The 20,315-nt window shown below is 49.9% G+C and overlaps 1 protein-coding gene across 7 annotated transcripts in view; it reads right to left on the reverse strand.

The window, feature by feature from the left end:
* The window catches only part of celf3a (cugbp, Elav-like family member 3a), a 20,314-nt gene extending 1,246 nt beyond the window's left edge, over positions 1-19,068 (reverse strand). Inside the window, exons 1-14 of one of the 7 annotated variants that reach the window (XR_002840432.2) lie at positions 18,204-19,068; positions 17,604-17,812; positions 14,589-14,671; positions 7,233-7,281; positions 6,417-6,545; positions 5,718-5,797; positions 5,483-5,626; positions 5,110-5,263; positions 4,805-4,954; positions 4,553-4,618; positions 4,324-4,446; positions 3,931-4,074; positions 3,462-3,610; positions 2,440-2,530 (exon numbers count right to left, since the gene is read on the reverse strand). Coding sequence is in view for 5 of the 7 variants with exons in the window: in XM_023830045.2 (XP_023685813.1) it covers positions 3,483-3,610; positions 3,931-4,074; positions 4,324-4,446; positions 4,553-4,618; positions 4,805-4,954; positions 5,110-5,263; positions 5,483-5,626; positions 5,718-5,797; positions 6,417-6,545; positions 7,233-7,281; positions 14,589-14,671; positions 17,604-17,748 (1,395 nt within the window). In the remaining 2 variants the exon portion in view is untranslated. Of the gene's footprint in view, positions 1-2,439; positions 3,611-3,930; positions 4,075-4,323; positions 4,447-4,552; positions 4,619-4,804; positions 4,955-5,109; positions 5,264-5,482; positions 5,627-5,717; positions 5,798-6,416; positions 6,546-7,232; positions 7,282-14,588; positions 14,672-15,162; positions 15,294-17,603; positions 17,813-18,203 lie in introns of those variants that run through there. The other 6 variants (XR_011993077.1, XM_023830048.2, XM_023830046.2 and 3 more) reach the window with 6 other exon arrangements.
* Positions 19,069-20,315: the final 1,247 nt, after the last annotated feature.

A 20,315-nucleotide genomic window follows, 5' to 3' on the forward strand; every position in this document is an offset into this window, starting at 1 on the left:
CATCTTGGGACAGCAGGGTCTGAACAGGAGAAGTCACTAAGTGGAGATAAATCACGGCTTTGAGCCAGCAGGAGGTCATTTGGACACCAAAGGTTTTATCCTGAAATTAGAACCATAATTTTTAAGAGAATGGCTTAGCTTCATAATATCCCACACCCGAGAGAGAAAGCATTCACATTTGTCAAACTATCTCAAAGGTAGCAGATTTTTAACTAAAGTCAATGCACAAAAAAATTCAAATGAAGGGTGCGTTTTATTGAGAGTATTAAGTACGGTTGACGTGTATATCTAATATGTTAAACATATTCAGCTGGGCAGACCTTTTTGGTTTCCCCAAATAACCCAATAGGCTAATTGAGAAGAAGTGTGTCTCTCAAATATAGCCAGTTTATTGTAACACATTGTAATACATAAATATTACACCCTTCACTTGAAACAGGTCTGAGGATTTGATTAAAAAATGCTTTTCATAATATATCACTATTTAGATATTTACCACAATTTGTAGCCCTTGAGGACAAGTTAATGATTTGAACCAATAAAGAAATGGGTTGAATTGAACTAAAACCCAGAGTGTTAATGTTACATCACTTTAGAGTACACAAAGGCACTGTGTGATATTGTCTAGGAAGCCTCTAGTTTGAACTTAAACAATCACTGTCAATTGAAGATATTTTCATGTGCACATACAGTGTCCATGCAGGTCTCACTGAAAATGTTCAGCGTGTGTGGATGCGACCACAGATGTGTCTGTGAGTGTATGAGTAAGTGTTGTATCATTAGTGACAGTATAGTCTGGATTGTAATTGTAGCGTTATACTTGGCAGGCAAACAATTCCCAACATGCACCACTTTCTAGCGGTAACTGCGATATAAGAATTCTGGGTAACATTTTGGCTAATAGTCATATTTATTCATATATGATTGTAAAATATTTATTAAAATATTCTTGTATTCATTTTTCTGTATTTCTCATTCTCATATTAGGACAGATTCTTTATCATACAGAAAAATGAAATTGTATTCCGAAATAATAACTATCTTTAACATCGAAACTTAAACCGCTATTGCAACTGTACAGTCAAACATTTTAAAAATGCGTAATCTGACCAACAGCTCTCAGGAATTTTAAATGTCTTTAGCTACCCAGAATCCCTAATGAGGAAGATTTTCTCCAATCGGCACAAGGCATTTGTGTTTCACCATGACAACCACAAACCATTACCTCAAAACACAGGCCAGGGAGAGTGGAGGTAAAATTTTGGAAGAAATAGAAGGATAAAGGAGAATGAAACAGAATGGGGGAAACTAAAGAAAAAAATGGCAGGGAAATAAAGTCATGTGACCTTCAACCCAATCCACACTTACCCAGCCAATCAGCAGTCCAGCACAGCGGAACATCATTTCAAATAATCAGGAAAATAAATGCATTTCTGCCTGTACAACACAGTACAGAGAATATTGACAAAGTTTAACATATTTCAGTTGTAGTCTAATGTACAGTTAGCTTCCTGATTATTTCAATGAGATTATTTTGAAAATATTTCCTTGCCTTGTAAAAATGTTCTTCATAATTTTACTTCACTTTTCCTTAGTGATCCAGTGTAGTACATTTTAAGGAAAATAATGATCTGTTAAACTGGATTGGACTGGATTTGGCGGGTTCCCTGGGGGAGAGATCAGGTTGGAGCTCTAATTTACAGAGGGCTTAAGCCACACAGAACCGCAGGTCACAACCACAGAACTGTGCTCCAACTTGTCTGAGTTTGTCAGGAACAAACGGCGCTGTAGTATGAGGGCTCCGCCAAAAACACCCAGATATGCAGAGTGACACACTGGGAAAGGGCTGTGTACGCACTCTCAGCCTTTCACACTGGGTGTGCCTGTTTGTACTCCCAGACACACAAATACACTCATACACAGAGCACCCACAAAATATCTAGTTTAGTAATGATAACATTATAACATGATCATGTTAATATGATAATGTTATTATGGCAATAGTAATAATAACATTAAGAACAGGAAAAAAGTGAACCACAGTCACCACAACAGTAAATATGTAAAGTCATGATAATAATGGACATAAATCAGCAAAAAACCGACTGGAGAATTACTATTTTTATCATGTATAAAATTGTAGCGATAAGTCACTATAAAAATGCCCGAGTCACAGTTATTGATCAATGTGAGCAGGGATACAAGTCAAATAAACTCACAGTGCACCAAACACAGTCCGTGGTCGCCACGGCAACACGGCATGCAGTTCAGCGCATGGCCGGTCGCTTGGGGCAGTTGGCAAAAGAAATAAAATTTCCAACAGCAACCCAAACACAGGCAATCGCCACGGCAACCCAAACACAGGCAATCGCCAACGGCAACCCAAACACAGGCAAATCGCCAACGGCAACCAACACAGGCCAATCAACTTACAACCACCTGAGAGGAAGGGGGACGGGGCTTTATCGGTTGCTAGGTAACCATAGCCATAGCGACGTGGTCTTCACGATTTATGATTGGACAGGAGGATCTTGAATGTGGTGTGTTGTTTTCAGGAAAAAATTAAAACAGCACAAAAAATAAATAAAAGCAAAGAAAATTTAAGTAGGAGAACAACATCTTTAACGTTTTTAAGGTCTAGTTGTCTAGATAAATCTAGCTAAAATCACAGCATTAAAAATCAATGAACATTCAACGTTTGAATCCTTTGGAGTGCTGCTGTAAAAGCTGTAAGGCGGCTTCCTGAGTGTTATCTTTGGCAGAAAACATGAGCTGACAGTACCCTGCGCTTCAGCTAATTTGAAAGACTGTCACTCATCTTCCTCTCTCCTGTTCATCTTCCCTTGCTTGCCATCTTCCTCTCTCCTGCTCATGTTCCCTTGCCTGCCATCTTCCCTCGCCTGCCGTCTTCCCTCGCCTGCCATCTTCCCTCATCTGCAGTCTTCCTCCCACCTGCCATCTTCCCTTGCCTGCCATCTTCCCTTGCCTGCCATCTTCCTTTCTCCTACCATCTTCCCTTGCCTGCCATCTTCCCTCACCTGCTGTGTTCCTCTCTCTTGCCATCTTCCCTTGCCTACCATCTTTTCTCGCCTGCTGTCTTCCTCTCTCCTTCCCTCTTCCCTCGCCTGCAGTCTTCCTCTCTCTTGACATCTTCCCCTGCCTGCCTTCTTCCCTCACCTGCCGTCTTCCTCTCTCCTGCCGTCCTCCCTTGCCTGCCATCTTCCCTTGCCTGCAGTCTTCTTCTCTCCTGTCGTCTATCCTTTGCCTATCATCTTTCCTCGCCTGCTGTCTTCCTCTCTTCTGCCATCTTCCTCTTTCCTGCCGTCTTCCTTCGCCTGCAGTCTTCCTCTCTCCTGCTCATCTTCCATTGCCTGCCATCTTCCTCTCTCCTGCTTGTCTTTCCTCACCTGCTATCTTTCCTCTCCTGTTCATCTTCCCTCACCCGCCCAGGCCGTCCTCACCTCTCCCCTTCTACTGGCATCTCAGTATGGCCGGTTGGCGTCCTTGGGCCTCTTCAGCTGGACCTTCAGCCGCTTCATGCCAATCTGGAAGCCGTTCATGGCCTGGATGGCTGTCTGGGCACTGGCCGGGTTGTCAAAGCTCACGAAGCCTGGGTGGGCACACATGGAGGACCAGTGCTCAGTTCTGTCTCAATGGGTCGGAGATGCAACCAAAAGGCAGGGCTAGGGCCACTTTAAAGGATTGTACACTGGCCAATGGGAGGCTAGGGTTCTATTTGACCTGCTCTAGGACATAGACAGCTTTAAGTTTGATTTATGAGTATAAAATATAATTTGTACCTCCTGGCATATAAGCGTGACTCAGCAGAGCGGCTCTGCCTGTCGCCTCCCTGCCTTCAGCCACCCTCCCTGCCCCCGGCCCCCCATCTCCTCCACCCCATCCACACCTCCCTGTTCCTTCCATCCTCACCGAAGCACTTGCTCTGGTTGGTGGCACGGTCAACGAAGACCTTGGCAGAGATGACGTTGCCGAAGGGCAGAAACATCTGCAGCATCTCCGAGTCAGTGAACTCTTGGGGCAGATGGTAGATGAAGATGTTACATCCCTCTGGGCCTGCAGGACATGTGTGTGAGAAGGGGCAGAATAGTCAGAGAGGGGTTAGGGGTGAAGAGGTGTATAAGACAGCCAGGCCTCACACGCAGAGTGTGTAACAATGGTAATGACCATTGTTAGCAATCACTGCACCAAGAGGATGAGCAAAAGAACTGAATGGGTAGGAACTGATGGAGTGTAACACCGGTGCTCACACTACAGATGCAAGCATGACAACAAGGTTCATAGCCTGGCAGGAAATTACATCACCTTCTCTCTGCTGCTGTTGCTGGGGTTGTTGATGTTGCTGGGCAACCAGGGCAGGTTGCTGTGGGAACGGCTGGCCAACCAATCCATAGGCAGCAGGGTAGGCTGCTGTAAGGTGGGGACAGACTGGTGATAAGTTAGGCATTGAAGCCACAGGTTTTGGAAGCACACAAGCACATGCTTCAGTGTGCTGATTCACAATGTAACTGCACCCACAGAAACACAAACACACCTGTGTAGTGTTGCATTCCTGCATAAGCTTGCTGCAGTGGATCCAAAGCTGCAGCTGGACTCTGAGCTGGGGAGAGAACAGGCCATCAAGAAATATTAGAACATGATGGAAGCACAGGGACAGTTTCAGCTCCTGTGCTCCTGACACAGAGAAGGCAGGCATGCCCAGATTTACATATGTATACACAAGGGGAAAGATTAAATATTTAAAAGTGGGACATTGAGTTTCAGTTTTGCACGACTGGATCATAACCTTGGTAAGGATGGACACCATTGGTGTACAGAGTTTCAGATGCCGGCTGCCCATTGGCTTGAGCAGGTACCGGGCTATAGCCGTTGACTCCAATTGGTGGAGGTAAGGCTGGCACTGGTGTGGCTGCGATGGTAGGGGGGGTATTTGTACCTGCAGACCAGGAGGACCAATCACAGCACAGGATGTATTGTGAGCGATGATTAACAGAGACTGAGAAAAAATAAGGTGGGAGGGGAAAAGACTAACAGCTCGGTGGGGCAGAGGGGGTACAGAGGGGGTGGCACTGACAGATACAGCAGCATTACCTGAAGAGGGCGTGATAGGTGTTATGGGCGTGATGGGCGTGGCAATGATGCCATTGGCATTGAGGGCGGCCATCTGCTGCATCTGCACCGCGGCAACTGTTGCCACGGGCGACAAATATGCCGACTGCGCAACCAGGGCCTGTTGCTGGACCAGCTGAGGAGACAGAGAGTGAGGGGCAGGGGGAGGGGTGAGTAGAGAGCGCAAGTTGCCTTGCATATTGAATTACATCCCATAATTGGTTGGAGGCAGAAGAGCAGCGATTTTATGACCGTAAGATGCACGACCCTTCCTGCAGGGACAGTACATAACCAGGATTCCACTGTCAGGGGTGTCATCGCTACAGTGCCATCTTCATTTGCCCCCCGCACTCACTGCCTGCGTGTAGGCGTTGTAGGCCCCGAAGTTCAGCGTCATGGGACTGAAGATGCCCAGCTGGGAGGCCACCTGCTGCATTCGGCGCAGGCCCCGCTCCTTCTCTGTGTCAGCAAACTTCACCACCAGGCTGGAGGAGGCACCCTGCCGAGGGACGGGCCGCCAGCTCAGGGCAAACAGGCCATCGGGGCAAATGGGGTGGGGGGGCACGGGATGCAGAGGCGGCCAAACTCACCGGTAATGTGCGACTGCCGTGCAGGGTGTTGATGGCAGCCTGGGCTTCCGCATGGCCCTGGAACTTGACAAAGGCGCACCCTGCAGGACACCACAGATTGAGCACCTAACCCACATCCCAAACCCCTCTGAACATCATACACATAGTTCAAGTGGGAGAAGGTTTTAGGTCATGATCCCAGCAGAGACACTTCAATACCCTGCAGCACTGAAACACTCTAATGCTGTAAGATTGTAATAGTGTAACACTGTCAGTCTCTGTAATGCTGTAAGATTGTAATAGTGTAACACTGTCAGTCTCTGTAATGCCTAAGATTGTAATAGTGTAACACTGTCAGTCTCTGTAATGCTGTAAGATTGTAATAGTGTAACACTGTCAGTCTCTGTAATGCTGTAAGATTGTAATAGTGTAACACTGTCAGTCTCTGTAATGCTGTAAGATTGTAATAGTGTAACACTGTCAGTCTCTGTAATGCTGTAAGATTGTATCGTTGCAACACTGTCAGTCTCTGTAAAATTGTAATGCTGTAATGTTGTAATAGTGTGACACTATAAATCTCCATAATGCTGTTACATTGTTAGAGTGTAACACTATAAATCCCTGTGATGCTAAAACTCTTTAGCCGCATGACATGCTAACGTTGTGCCACCATTACGCTGTAATGCTGTAACAGTGTCTTCCTAGGCCAGACCCCATTACCCTTGCTGGTGCCATCAGGTCCCCTGAGCACTGTACACTCCTCGATGCTCCCGAATGGCTCAAACATCTTCCTTACATCCTCGTCCGACTGCTGCTTCCCCAACATGCCCACAAAGAGCTTCCTGTCTTCTGGCGGAGACGTGGCAAGGCAGAGGGGGGACAGACAGGGGACACGGGGAGACACAGGATGGCGTGTCAGGAAGCAGGAGGTGGGGGAAAGAGTAATCGAAACGAAGAGGAGAGGAGAGGAGAAGAGGGGAAGGACAGAGGAGGAGGTGGGGGTCACAAACAAGATTAAAGCACTAGAAATAACCCAGGGAGAGGAAAGCGCACACACACATACACACACATACACACACACACACACATACACACACACACACACACGCTCACACGTACTCATTCTTGATGATAAGGGCGCATATTGCGTTACAAGCACTAAAACAACTGCATTATAAAGACAGAGACTATCATATCTACTATCAATTTTGAAAATAGAGTGCAGTAAATTACAATCATGACATGATATAAGTACTGGAAACTAAGATGTTAGATGTTATATGCAAGGTCATGCTGTATAAGGTGCCCACCCAAAAAAAAAAAAAAAAAAAAAAATCCCTGAAGTACTGCTTCTGGACACCAGAGGGCAGTGGTGGCTGTACAGTTATCACAAAGGCCCCTGGCACAGCACTGGCCTCCCTGTAAACCTCCCATTCTGAGTCTCGCCAGGCTGCCTCTCTATGTGTGCTTCTGGCTTGCTGGGTCGCACTTCAGCCCTGGCAGCGCTGAAAGGGCGGACAGCCTGGCACGTTTTACCTCCTCTGCCTTCGCTGTCCGCAGGCTTCACCTGGATTGGCCGGTTCATCTGAAACACAGATGACAGAAGAGCATGATTCCAGCGGATCACATGACCACGGTGACGTTCGATGCGCGGTGCCGCCACCGCGATGTCATGACACTGTATTTCACAGGTTACTGATGCCACCAGGTTATATAACAAGGGCATAATCATCTCTGCTGCTGCACATGAGTCTGTCTGGTAAACACCCAGGGGAGCCCAAGGACCCCCGCTTTCTACTCTTGGGTATTGCCAGCCTCCCCTCACCCCTTCACATCTTCTCTCTCACAGGATAACACGCTCAAGCGGGATTGGGGGAAGGGGGGCAGTGAGATTAAAAATGCCGGCCAGCTGATGTGGATTACGGCACTGCCCAGGATTGAAGTGGTGGGGGGCAGGAGAGGTTATAGGGGCAGAGAGAAAGCAAGGGAGAAGCAGAGAGAGAGAGGAAGAGAAAGAAAGAGAGAGAGAGAGAGAGAGAGAGTGAGAGAGAGATGGTGATGGGTAAAGAGCAAGACTGGAGGTGGAGAGGTGGAAGGGGGTGTGGCTACAGAAATTCTGAGAGGACACAACTTTAAGAGGAGAAATAGAATGACAGGAAAGAGGATGACAAAGACGGGTAGGGCACTGTCACACAAAAAAAAGAGGAGGGTCTGGAGCGTGGGATGAGAGCGGACGAGAGGGCAGCGGATCTCATCCGTTTCGCTCCGTCGTGACTCGCTCGGCGTCGAAATGCCACGAGCGGTAGCGACGCAGAGAATGAGTCACGGCGACCGTGCACCGCTGAGTAAGGCCGCTCTAGAAGTGGGGGAGGGGGACCCAGACGGCAGCAGTTCCAGGGACACGGTGAAGCCGGCGTAATGACGCTGTTAATTAGGCAGCAGGCGTAATTAGAACAAGGCACTGATCGATAGGCCTGATTGATAAGCCATAATCTGTCAGCACAAGGTGGTATTGATGGAGGCTGCCCCCCACCCCCCGAGGACTTCGCACCAACCCGTGTGCCGAGTCTGAGATGGACGCCGACACTTGGATAAACACACACACACTGCTAGGAGGTCACCTGATCCAGAAACCAAAAAGGGAAGAATGTTAACCAATCACAGCTCAGCATGACAGGGGAGACTCCGCCTTCACAAGTATCTCCAATAAAGGCCCAGTAGCTTTCCACCCCGACAAACACAAGATACGGCTGCCCTCCACTCTGCTGCTCGACAGGCTTGTGTGAGGAACCAGCTCCTCTCAGAATGTCCTGCTATCAGCATCTTCATCAAAGATGTGGAGAGCCAGACAATGGTGTGGGGGTACGCCAGAGGGCCCATCCCTACACGCTCAACCTGACACGCTTTCTACACACTCATCTTCCTGTCTCCCACTCTCCGTACACTATACACCTCCTGTTTATTAGCAGTGTGTGAGACCTTCCATAACTTTGATTCATTCCCTCCATCACTGGCTTCTTAAGTTCTTTGTGCTCCCAGTGGTTTTGCTGCATTTCCTGGTGCTCCATTCAGGCATGTCGTATCAAGGGTCGGTCTGGGTGCACATTCACTGTATACATAACACAGCCCGGCATCAGGCTCCGCTAAAAAGCAAGTGTCCATCTCTATTCATCACTACACCCATTTCCGTGTGCCTATATTTGGCATCGCACCAAAAATGGCCAAAATAACGGAAAGATCAACAAAGGAGCAAGAGGGAGAGAGGGAGAGAGGGAGCAGGTGAGTGGATTTAGTGACAATGACACTCCATGTTATCATGGAAACCGACCCCTTCCCACAATCTCTGCTTGCATTTTGGTCGCCGTGGCAACACAGTGACGACATCCTCAGCAGGTAAACAAGGATGCTTGTCGCCAGGGGCAACAACCATGTCCTTTTCGATAAACATGGGGGGGGGTGGGCTTAAAAAAACAGGGATGGGAGACGGAGAAGTGGTGCAAATGTTGAAGAAGGTGGAGGGAGGGAGGAAATACAGAAAAAAAGAGAGAGATGGATACAAAAAAGAAAGGTTATAGTGGTTCGTTTCATGCAGTACCGTGAAATAGATTCCCTCAAGCAAGAGAGGGAAAATGAAAATGAATTGTAATTTGCTCTCAAATTCAGCCTCCATTTCTCATTTACCTGATTCACTTCCGATACTCTCTCTCTCTCTCTCTCCCTCGCTCTCTCTTTCTCTCTCTCTCCCTCTCTTTCTCTCCCTCCCTCTCTCTCCCCCCTCCTTTTCGGTCACAGCCACACAGCAAACGCCCGTCTTCCCATGATCCTCTAGCTGCTCCCTCATCTCACACACTAAGTTAGCCATGTTTCACTCTTTTAAGAGTGATGCCTTTCCTCCCGTTTTCCTCTCTGGACAAATTACCTTCCAATTAGTGATGTTCCAGACGAGTCTTAATTATGGGAAACCATCTGCACACAGGCACACACACAGAGCACATAAACGTGGACTTGTGGGACTGAACCCACACAACAAGGCACACATTTAGCCACGCCCAGTCACAGGCTCCCACTGCCACCACACCGCTCAGGGAAGAAGGTGGAGTTTTACCATTTACCTCCAGTATACACACGCACACGCGCACACACACACGTACACAGACACACACACACACACACACACACACACACACAAACACACGCACACAGAGTTAATCTCAGTCCCCACAGTAATGCTGAAAGGATTTCACAAGGATTATGGGATATTAAAGCCTTGGATTATCCAATCAAATCACATTCTATTCCCCTCCCCCCAGCCTCACAGCCCCGCTGTGGTCCCATAGTGACACACCGGGGGGGGGGGGGGGGAGTTGGGTGGGTGCTGAGGGGGGCTGGGCTTGCAGGACAGTGTGAGGCATCACACCGTCACTTGGATGCACACTCCAATAAAACACTAGATATCCAAAAGGACCAAAAGCCTTCCATCAGTTTAAACAATTCAGCATTGATTTGACTGAACATCTTGTGCGTGTTAAAGGACCATTTACGCTGTCCCCCTCTTCCCTTCCCTAGACAAAAATTGATAATGGCATGACATTTGCTTTTCTCTCTTGTGCTCAGAGACGCCACACCATCATCCACATGGCTCTGATGCTTTGGAGCGAGTCGAAGGGAACTCATCGACAGGGGAAGGCGCGTTCAAAAAGCACAGCGACCATTCCGATCTTCCATCCCTTTCACACTGTGTTAGTCACCGCATCACGCAGGTTACCTAGCAACCTAGCATCTCTCATTCCACCGTTTCTTAGCAACAAGACCTGCCACCAGACCCAACCTCCCAACCCTCCTCCCCCCGCCCCTCGCCCTTTCATTCCCTCTACACCACACACACCTGGGAAGTGCCCTTCCCTCTTCACAGCTCAGACGCGGCCGGCCACCTTTGTCTCCGTCTAAAGAGAGTGTCGGCCTGCCCGCGGCCCCTCTCCACCTGAGATCACACATCGGTATTCAGGCCTGCCCGTCTGTCTGTACCAACTGCTCAGTAATTGTTGTTTTGCATTTGCATCCCATCTCGCGCCGTTCAGGTGTCTGGTTGCCGGAATAATTAATTCAAACAGAACAGCGACGTGGCCTGAGGCCGACGGAGCCCAGCAGGGGGCAGCGAAACCAGCAACTGGCGGGGGGGTGGCACCCATTACACTGCAAAGCCGACTCCGAATGCACCTGCAGGATAAAGTACGCGTCCCTCTGTGTCATTCTGGGTGGCATTTAACTGGCGAGGTCGTCGTCGAGCTCTGCTGGTCTCAAAAGTTGGATCGACGTCAATCACTAGGGTGTAGCTACAGGTATCCTGACCCCCCCCCCCCCACCCTCACACTCCAGATTTTGCAGGTCTTTGCAAAACCTCCTTCTGTTGACACACAAACTGAACCCCCCCTGCCTCAGGATTCACGTGCCAGCGCCTCTAGTTGGACAGCGGCGGCCTCCATTAACATATTTACTTTTTAATTCCCCCCCCCCCCCCGTCCTGGTGTTGTGATCCAAAAGGTAACCTTGTAAAACAGATTTTCATTTGCAGTATGAGCTAAGAAGGTGACCCCCCCCATGCTACACCTTCCTTGGCCTAGTGCAAAATAGCTGGGAACCCCTCCCCCCCCCACCAGATGTCTCTATTTAAGCTGACAGACTTCCGCTCTGACCCCCTACCCCTCCTTCGGCGCAACTCATTATGTCAAACTTTTGTTCAGCACCCCCACCCTCTCCCCCAGCCCCCCCTCCTCCCTATTCATCCCCCCTCCCCCATTTCATTCAGCAGATTTCCCAAACGCTCATGCACTTGCCCCGACCCCCCCTGCCCCCGCCCCTAAATCACCCATTCTTACTACCACCTCCAACCCCCATTCCATTTGAAATATTCTTCCTCAATGCGTGCCTGGATGCAGAGGGCAGGGCCTGAAGGCGACGGGATCGAGGCACCTGTTTCCCTGCACCTGAAGGTATTACCAGAAACACCAGGACAGCGCCCCCTTTTGGTCCGTTGCGGTTATTCACGCCTCAAAGCCCACCCAGTGTTCGCTAGTGGATCCTAATTGCATCCCTGAGGATCTGGCATTTCAGATGCACTCGACCCTCACCCTCCTATCTCTTCTTGGTTCTACACCTGTCGTTTCAGTCCCCCCCCCCCACCACCACCAAAGCACACACACAAACACACAAGCAGCTGTAAATAGAGCGGGTGGCAGAGAAGGGCAGCAGGAAGGGAGACCGAGGCTGTATGATGTAGAAATTTACCTTAAACAACAGAAGCTGTACTTTTGCTGATGGGTGCTCTATCACCTGCCCCCTCCCCCAACAGGGAGTCCCCCTCCCCATTCAGCACTCCCAGTGAAGGCTCCCCACATAGATGGAGTAAGACCTGGTGCCCTGCCTACAGCAAAGCCACAGACCCCCCACCCTCGGGCAGAGCTGTCTGCCCCCCCTCCCCCCCCCACACACTGGGCCAGCTGGTTCCTGAGACCTACAAGAAGGGGCAGCCTGGGACGATCTTTTCACAGACCACGATGTGGGCCTGGCATCCTCAAAGCGGGGGTGTCGGGACAGGCTAATGCGGGGGAGGGGGTGGGGGCAGGCATATGCCAGGCAGGGCCGCGACCGGCGGAGGGACAGAGCTGCGGAAATGGGAGGCTCTCGCCCCCTGCTGCCCCTGCAGGCCATCCCCCGCTCCTGCGGCCTTCTCCGTCTCTATTAATTATCTTTATTACTGTTTTATGACTCTGTCCACAGGGGGCGCCGTCCCCCCCTCCCCCCTGCCCCCTTGGCTCTCACACAGTCCATGTTTAAAAGCAACCCGGCGAAGGACGAGGAACCGGGAATTTAAATGCCAAGGGGAAGGAAGATCAAGGGGAGCGATATGGGAGGGTGCCGGGAAGCAGGCAGGGGAAGCAGCAATATGCGGGAATACGCCGGAAGCCAAAGGGCAGCCCCTGAAAGACTGGGGTATAAACCTGGTGCCTGCCGGTAACAGGACAAACGGGGCAGGCAGGTTTCTGTACAGGCGGCAGAGGCAACCTGGATTCTATCGGGACCCCACAGTAATGAGCAGCGAAATGGAAACTGAGTTCAGTGATGGGTAAAGAAAGAGAGTCAGAGCGGGAGATAGGGAGGAGTGCAAGGGGGCGATGGCAGCGATAAGGGCAGGGGATGGTGATTCAGACTCTTGTTTACTCGGCTTTTCAGTTTATTAGTCCCCCCCCCCCCCCCCACGATCTCTCTGTCCCTTTCAGCTGAGATTAAACACACGGCCGAGCAAGGCGCTGATAAGACCATCTGTTCAACCTCTCTCCTTCCTGCCTATCTGCGTGCAGGCAGCCCGCCCAGACAGACACGCACACGCCAGCCCCCAGTCCCTGCTCAGCACCGCACCGCCCCCCCCCCCCAACCCCCCACTCCTGCCCTCCACACCCCGATCCAGGTACACCCGCTCAGCGGCGGGGCGTCTCCCAGAACCCCCAGGACCCGGGACCGCACTTCCCTCACCTGTGGAGAGAGGGCGCCACATCCACAGGATTTTAACATGAGTGTTAACAACCGTAACTGGGACCATCGCCGTGGCCAGTTACTTCAGTGGCTTGCGCTGCTGTGATTACGGCTGCTAATTAGGAATGACCCCCCCCCCCCCCACCATCACACTGCCCACCCCCCTTCAGCTCTCCCCCCTGCCAGATGCCCGGAGAAGAAGCTTGACCGTGGGATGAGACTGAGTGCAAATAATCTGGCGGGGGTGGGGGGGGTATAGAAAAGGTGGAGAAGGGGAGGAGAAGAGGTGAGACAGTTGGGAGGTGGGATCTAATGAAGGGGGGGGGCACACCTGGCAATGAGGACTTATGTGGGAATTTCGAGAAAGAAAAAAGGTTTGAGGAGTGGCTCAGGGCCACGAGGTGAAAAGGGAGGTGTTTCCCTGGGGGGGGGCGGGGGGGGGAATTCGGGATGGGGCATTGCGATAACGAATCACAGAGGAGCATTTGTGAGCATGTGAGGAATTAAAGTTAAATTTAAAAAATACTACAGCTTAACCGGAGATCAATACAGGCGTCCAGTTGGGGAGTGAAATATGCAGATGAAGGGAAGTACGGCCAAGGCGGAGGCCAGCGTGTGCAAATTTGGGGGGGGGGGGGGGGGGGACTCGTCCGGGGAAGAGCCGCCTCTCCAGGCATGGGAGAGTGGAGTCGCAATGCTAAGTGGATTAATGTTCAGCAATAACACCCCCATTGTCCCTGGCCTCCTGCCCCCCGGTGCATCTCTGTCCACCGCCTTCTGCCAGCAGCATCCGCCCCCCCAGCTCCGCGGCACTGACGCGGAGGAACAACTGGAGAGAGGAGGGAAATGTCCCTGACAGAGTCGCGGATGGAGGAGAAGGTTAAATGGAGGGAAGGGAGAGGGATGGGGGGGCAGGCTGGAAATTGTGCCTTTGTTTTCAGATCCATCCATTATTGCTTTTTTATTGTTCCTAAGCATGTAAAGCTGAAATGCAAGCCTGCTGTGAGATGTTGTAATATCTAATTTTAATGAAATATCTGCTCGTCGACGTTCAGTGGCACATTCTGTAAATGGCTTGGCAGGCCTCGTTATGCCAGCAGAGCTCGTTCCCAATTTGATTTGCGGGGGGGAGGGAGTGAGCAGGGGGCGAGGGGAGGGGGGGAGTGGGGTGGAGTGGGGGAGACGTGGCATGACTCAAGAGGACTATGCTCACGGCGCGGCTCCCGGCCCAGCGGGGGCAGGTCAGCGCGGACGGCCGGCATAGCACACAGTGAAGCCCAGGCGGGCGCAGGGAGGTTGGGAGGGGCACCGGCCAATCGCAGGCATGCTGACAGCCAGTGGGTGCAGCGGAGACACACTTACTCCCGGGAGAGTCTTCTGCTCGTGCAGGGCGCTCTGGGCCTTCAGGGCTGACTCTCGTGCGCAGTATGTCAGGAAGGCACATCCTGGGGAGAGACGGAGAGGCTCAGACACGTAGCCTGCCAGCCCCACAGATGGCAGCACTGACAACACTGCTCTCCTGACACCTTCCAGCTAAAGGACATCATTGGAAAACAGGCGATCAGGGGAGCAACCCTACGCAACGTAAAAGAAAAGGTCTGGGTGTCTATGGATATGGGATCACAGTATGGACTAAGGTCAGCACAGCACAGCACACTGAAGACAGGACAGCATATGGCATCACTGCACTAATTGTGCAGGGTGCCACCGCAACACGCCGTCACTGCACACGGCATCACTGCACTCACTGAACACAGCATCACTGTACATGCTTTCACTGCACAAGGCATCACTGTACATGGCTTCATTGCACTGCACTGACAGACACAGGCCCAGTGCAGTGGGAGTGGAGTGTCTACAATCCAGTACGGGTTGAGTTGGAACAGACAGAGACACCAACACACACACACCATTCTCTCACTCCTTATTCCCTCACCTCGTTCCTGTCTCTCTCTTTCTTCCTCTTGTACTCTTTCCCAGTCTCTCCCTTTCAGTCCCTCTCTGTCACCCACTCTCTCTTTCTCACTTGCTGTCTCTCCCCCGTTCTCTCCCTCACTCTCTCTCTACCAGTCCCCATCACCCTTTCCTTCTCCTTCCCTGTTGCTCTCTCCCCTTCTCTCTTTCGATTTCTCACTCCCCCCTCTCCCCCCTCTCAGCTCTCTCTCTCTCCCCGTCTCACTCTCATCCCTGCCTCCCTCTCTTTCTCTCTCTTTCTCGCTCTCACTCTCTCTCTCTCTCTCTCTCTCTGCTGTACCTTGTGCGTATGGCTTGGCGAGCTCACGAGTGCAGTTCCTAAACCTGTCACGACCACTAAGACAACAGGCAGGAGTTAATGTACCGAGATCCGCCATCACATGGCACATGGCACCTGCCCCCCCCCCCACCCCCCACCGCCCCTGCCGCCCACCACTGCCAGTGTAGTGGGCGTCCATGTCTGGGTACCCTGGTTAAAGCTTGTTACGATACTGATCAATATTCAGAACTGCTACACAGATACAGTGGGGCTGGAGAGGGGACACACACACACACACACACACATACACACACCACAGGCTGCCAAACACATATTAATAGCCTAGCGAGGCAGTGCCCCTGCAGCCCAGCCCTGCACAGGGCTACATGCCCCCTGAGATCTGCGCACAGCCGCTGATTCCAGGCACCACAAAGCACACAGCATCACCCGCTGGCGATGGCCACGTCCCACACTAAATCACGCACATCTGCGCTCCAGCACTGGCTTCCCGGCCACCGCGAGACAGCACCCCCCCATTACTCCCCATCCGTCAGCTCTGCTCCCACCCATATTAATATTGACATCTGGCTTAAGTATAAGATAACAGGACTGGTGTGGGCTGCAAACCTCAAAGAGCACAGTCTGATCACCTGCCTACGACCCCACGACAAATTATATCATTTAAACCACAGAAATGTAAACATTACGATAACATATCTATGATCATCTCAGTTTCAGCTCAGCCTGCACATGAGTAGTTGATGCGAGCATCCAGAGAGACTTCTCCCAGTTTACAGGAAAGCCTTTCACTGGAACTTTCCCAATTATGGACCTTCTCAGTGGTATCACAGGGACTCTCTGGGGACTTAAACCAGGAGCCTTCAGATCGGTTTGGGGGAGAGCAGTAAAGGCTGGGATAGAGTAAAACCACTAATCTCTCAATTAGAGGCAGGAGATGCAGATGTTTCCCCACATAAGTCCTCGTTGCCCCCCCCCCCCCCCCAGGGCTAATCGGAACAATGTATCTAGGGAGTGCCAATTGTTTCCTTGTCATAAAAAAGATGTTTGACACAAAGGCCCCCAGCGCTACGGTAACGTTGGATGGGGGGACACCTGCAGCACAGTGACACGGTTTGTGCAAACCCCACAGTGGTGTCCCCGTTAAAGGCTTGCTCACACAGCGGAGGGGGGAGAGGTTCTGGGTGGCGGCAGCGAACGGGGGAGGGGGGGGGGTCAGCCATCGGCTGAGTGCCGAGAGCTGACACGCACACGCACACACACACACACAGGCACACGTGAGGCACGCGTGAGCCATGCCTGGAGGACACGTCCCCCGACTCCGCTTGCTCAGAGATGCTGGCAGCGTGTCAGGATCAGGGACGCTGGGCCTTAGCAAGGAGACGGGACCCCTGCCCTCCATCACTCTGGCCCCCAGTACAGAACCCGTCACTGAGGCAACCAGATCCTACTCAATGGCTCCCAGTCCCTCCCAGTGGAAGCTGCATAGTCACATAAGTACAAGGAGCGGAAAAAATATAGGTGGCCAGGGACTGGTAATGCTAAGAAGCAGCCATACACATCAGCCGCAGGAACACGGATGGTGTGGAGGAGGTGAGGAAGAGAGGGATTAAGAAACGCGGCCGTGACTCCGGGGCCGCCCTCCTTCCCTCATACCTAACTTCATTATTTCTTATCCCCGGGGTATAACGTGGAACTCAAACACCCGAAATGTTAAAAAAGAAAGAATCAAACAGGCGCTTGAAAAACGGGAACCAAAATGTTATTGTTGTGGGAGCCAGCAACAACGCATTTCACAAAACGCCTTAGTCATAATTTTGGTACAACGTACCCCTCCCTCATATACTCCTGTCTGTTTTATAAGCAATTATCTGAGTTTTGTACAACACATTAGCGGCGAAAAGCATCAAGAAAGGTAATAATGAAATGATCGATGCAAGGTGCGCAGACGCTAAATATGGACACGGATTATGCAACCTGATCATGTTTACATGTTCACCGTGCCTCCTGATGGCCAAGCGCGCTGGGGGGGTTCTCAGCTCTCAGCCAGGTCACACTCGCATCTTTTCTTTACCACAGATCTGTTTACAGTCCTGTCTGTTTGGGATGTGCCGGGCTGCCCTTACCTTTGTGCATGCCGGTATATTTGTCCTTTATCACCGTAAGTTCGTAGATCTTGCCGAACTGTTCAAAAATGGGCTTCAGGTCCTTTTCCTCCAGATTGCGAGGAATCTGCCCGATGAACAGCTTGATCGCGTCGGGCTCCTTCATTGAGACGGTGCGGGAGAGCGACCGACACTTGAAGAGGGAGCGGAGCGAGAGGGAGACTCGGGGACTGGGGACAGGAAGGAGGGGATTTTATTAAAGGGGTGGATGTCGGCGTGTGGGAATAGTCGAGAGCAGAAACACGAAGGATGGGAGGAGAGAAACAGGGGGGACGCGTCCTAATGTTGTCTTCATTTGTCAAACAGTGCGATTTTCACCATAAAAGCATCTCTAACTATGTTGCATAAATATTTAGGCTGCATATTTACCTCAAATGCGATAAAACCAATGGAAAAAAAATCATTCAATATTTTAAACGCCAGGAATCAAGCCCTGTTACTGGTACTTATAAGCTAATAACAATCATGCAAGCGTTCATTAGCTATTCAAAAATCAATTACATAATTTTACATATATTTAAATAAGATATGTAAAATACAAAATAATACTGGTTACGTTACCTTCTATTAATAATACTGTCTTCGGAGCCCCTGTTCAAATGTGAGATCTTATAGTAAATCAAGTGTAACTGTCTTTCTGTACGTTTCCTTTGTTTAACCAGCTGGACGTATAGGGTGCCTTTATGTCAATGTGTCTCTTCTCTTTGTCCGGCTACGTTAACGTTACAGCTAAACGCATACGTACAGACTATATGCAAGTTCGAACGAGCATCAAAATAAAATTTGGAATAAATTCAGAATTTCAGACACCGCTATTAAATCAGATATGTAATATTTTATATATATATTAGTTTCTTTGTCCTTATCTGTTTGTTTGGCTTTCTCTTATGTTTCTCTCCTGTTCTTCTTCCTTGACTTTATTCTGGGTTTATTTTAATTCCTTCCTTTTTTGTGGTCCTTTCCTTGCTTTGCAGTTCTAGCTCCGGTCCTTTGGAGTTCCCGTTAGGATTTCTGCGCTGCCAAGTGATCACCAGCCTACTGATAACAAATCCGTGCCTCCGTCTCTCTCCCTTCTTCACAGATGTCTGCGTGTGTCACTCTTTTTTCTCAGACCGTCCTTTTCACTCTGAAATCTCCGTCACCTCCCTTTACCCTCGTTCTCGGCGCCGTTACTTCTAAACCAATACAATTTCTTAATGCTTAACTTGCGGTTATTGTCTTTATTATTGCTTAGTGTTATTATTACTGGCTTTTGTTCTTCTTGTCCACAATCACGCCCCTTATATTTACCAATACACTTTAAATAACATTGTAATAACCGAGACTGTTTTTTGTTATCGTTTTCCTCCCGTGTTATCCCCCTTTTTTCTCCTCGCCGCTTTTGACGTCGTTTGCCGGTGTCTCCCTCTCTCTATCTATCCTCTCCTCTCCCTTGAGTTCTGACAAGCTGTGATGTAACAGGCAGGGACCGTCGACAAAATGTTCCCAGCGCGGCCCCGCAGAGTAAGGAAAATCGAAGCTGTACACATATGAAATGAAGGTAAACGGATAGACCTCGACCAGATAAGACCTGTCAGGAACGATATTAAGTGCAGTCTATTGGATAAAGCTGTAGAATACTTCCATTCGTGATTTATTTAAAATGTTGTATCTCGTTACAGGAAATTCAAAATTTGTTCGTTTTTTATCATACAAATAGCAACATATCAATAGATATAGAAATATATAAGGATACTCCCTGCGAGCTTCTATACTCGGTCCGGCCAGAAGTTTCAATACACAGTTTCCTCAGGCATTTTCAGTTTTGCGTTTTTCTCGGCGGTGGCGCACTTTGCCGGCGTGCCTGACATTCTGGCCTGCAGAGCTGCCTATTGTTCTCGCCGTGAGCTCTGACCGTGGTGCTGAAAGCTGCGCGTACGGTTTAAACGCGAACCGGGGGCCCCGGGCCACGCAAACGGGACGAACAGGCCCTGGGCAGCATCATGCACACACCGGCTAACCAGCGTCCAGCAATCAACAGTAAACAGGAAAATAATGACGAGCTAATACTACGCTGAATCAATGCAACTATACAAAAGCCTATTCATACAACAAAGGACGTAAATGTGTTTGCAACAGTAATAGGCTAAATAAATTATATACGTAAATATAGATCATGGTATATTAAAGAATGTATTAGTTGCTTTTCCCCTACACTTAAATATGTAATGGGTTTCTAAGTATGTAATGTACATTTTATGAAATATAATCACGCACTTAAAATGACAAGTATACACGCATGTTCTGTACCCCAAAAGCCATAAAATATAGGCCTCTGGTTCTGAAACACACATTTGTGTTGCTATTTGCCAGCTTGCCTCATATCATTCTGTAACTGTGCCTGTTTGGATGTTGAGAGTGATCTTCACCATCTGCTTTCCACCCGAAGCTCCCTTTGCCCTCCCCCAAAAAAAACCCTATTAGCACGAACATACTAAAGTTACGCCTATAGAGACCGTCTCCCGGTGTTACTAGTTTCACGAACGGCTGTAGAATGGACTCGGTAACCTGTTCGCGTGATGCAAGCTGGGTTTAATCTTCATCTTATTTTCAGCAACCCGCTGAAATCTGCGGACACAGAACGGCGACCCCTAGCGGCAAATTCTGAAACTTGGCTAAAAACGAATCCGGGAT

The sequence above is a fragment of the Paramormyrops kingsleyae genome, chromosome 9 (genome assembly GCF_048594095.1).
Source record: "Paramormyrops kingsleyae isolate MSU_618 chromosome 9, PKINGS_0.4, whole genome shotgun sequence".
Classification (NCBI taxonomy): domain Eukaryota; kingdom Metazoa; phylum Chordata; class Actinopteri; order Osteoglossiformes; family Mormyridae; genus Paramormyrops; species Paramormyrops kingsleyae.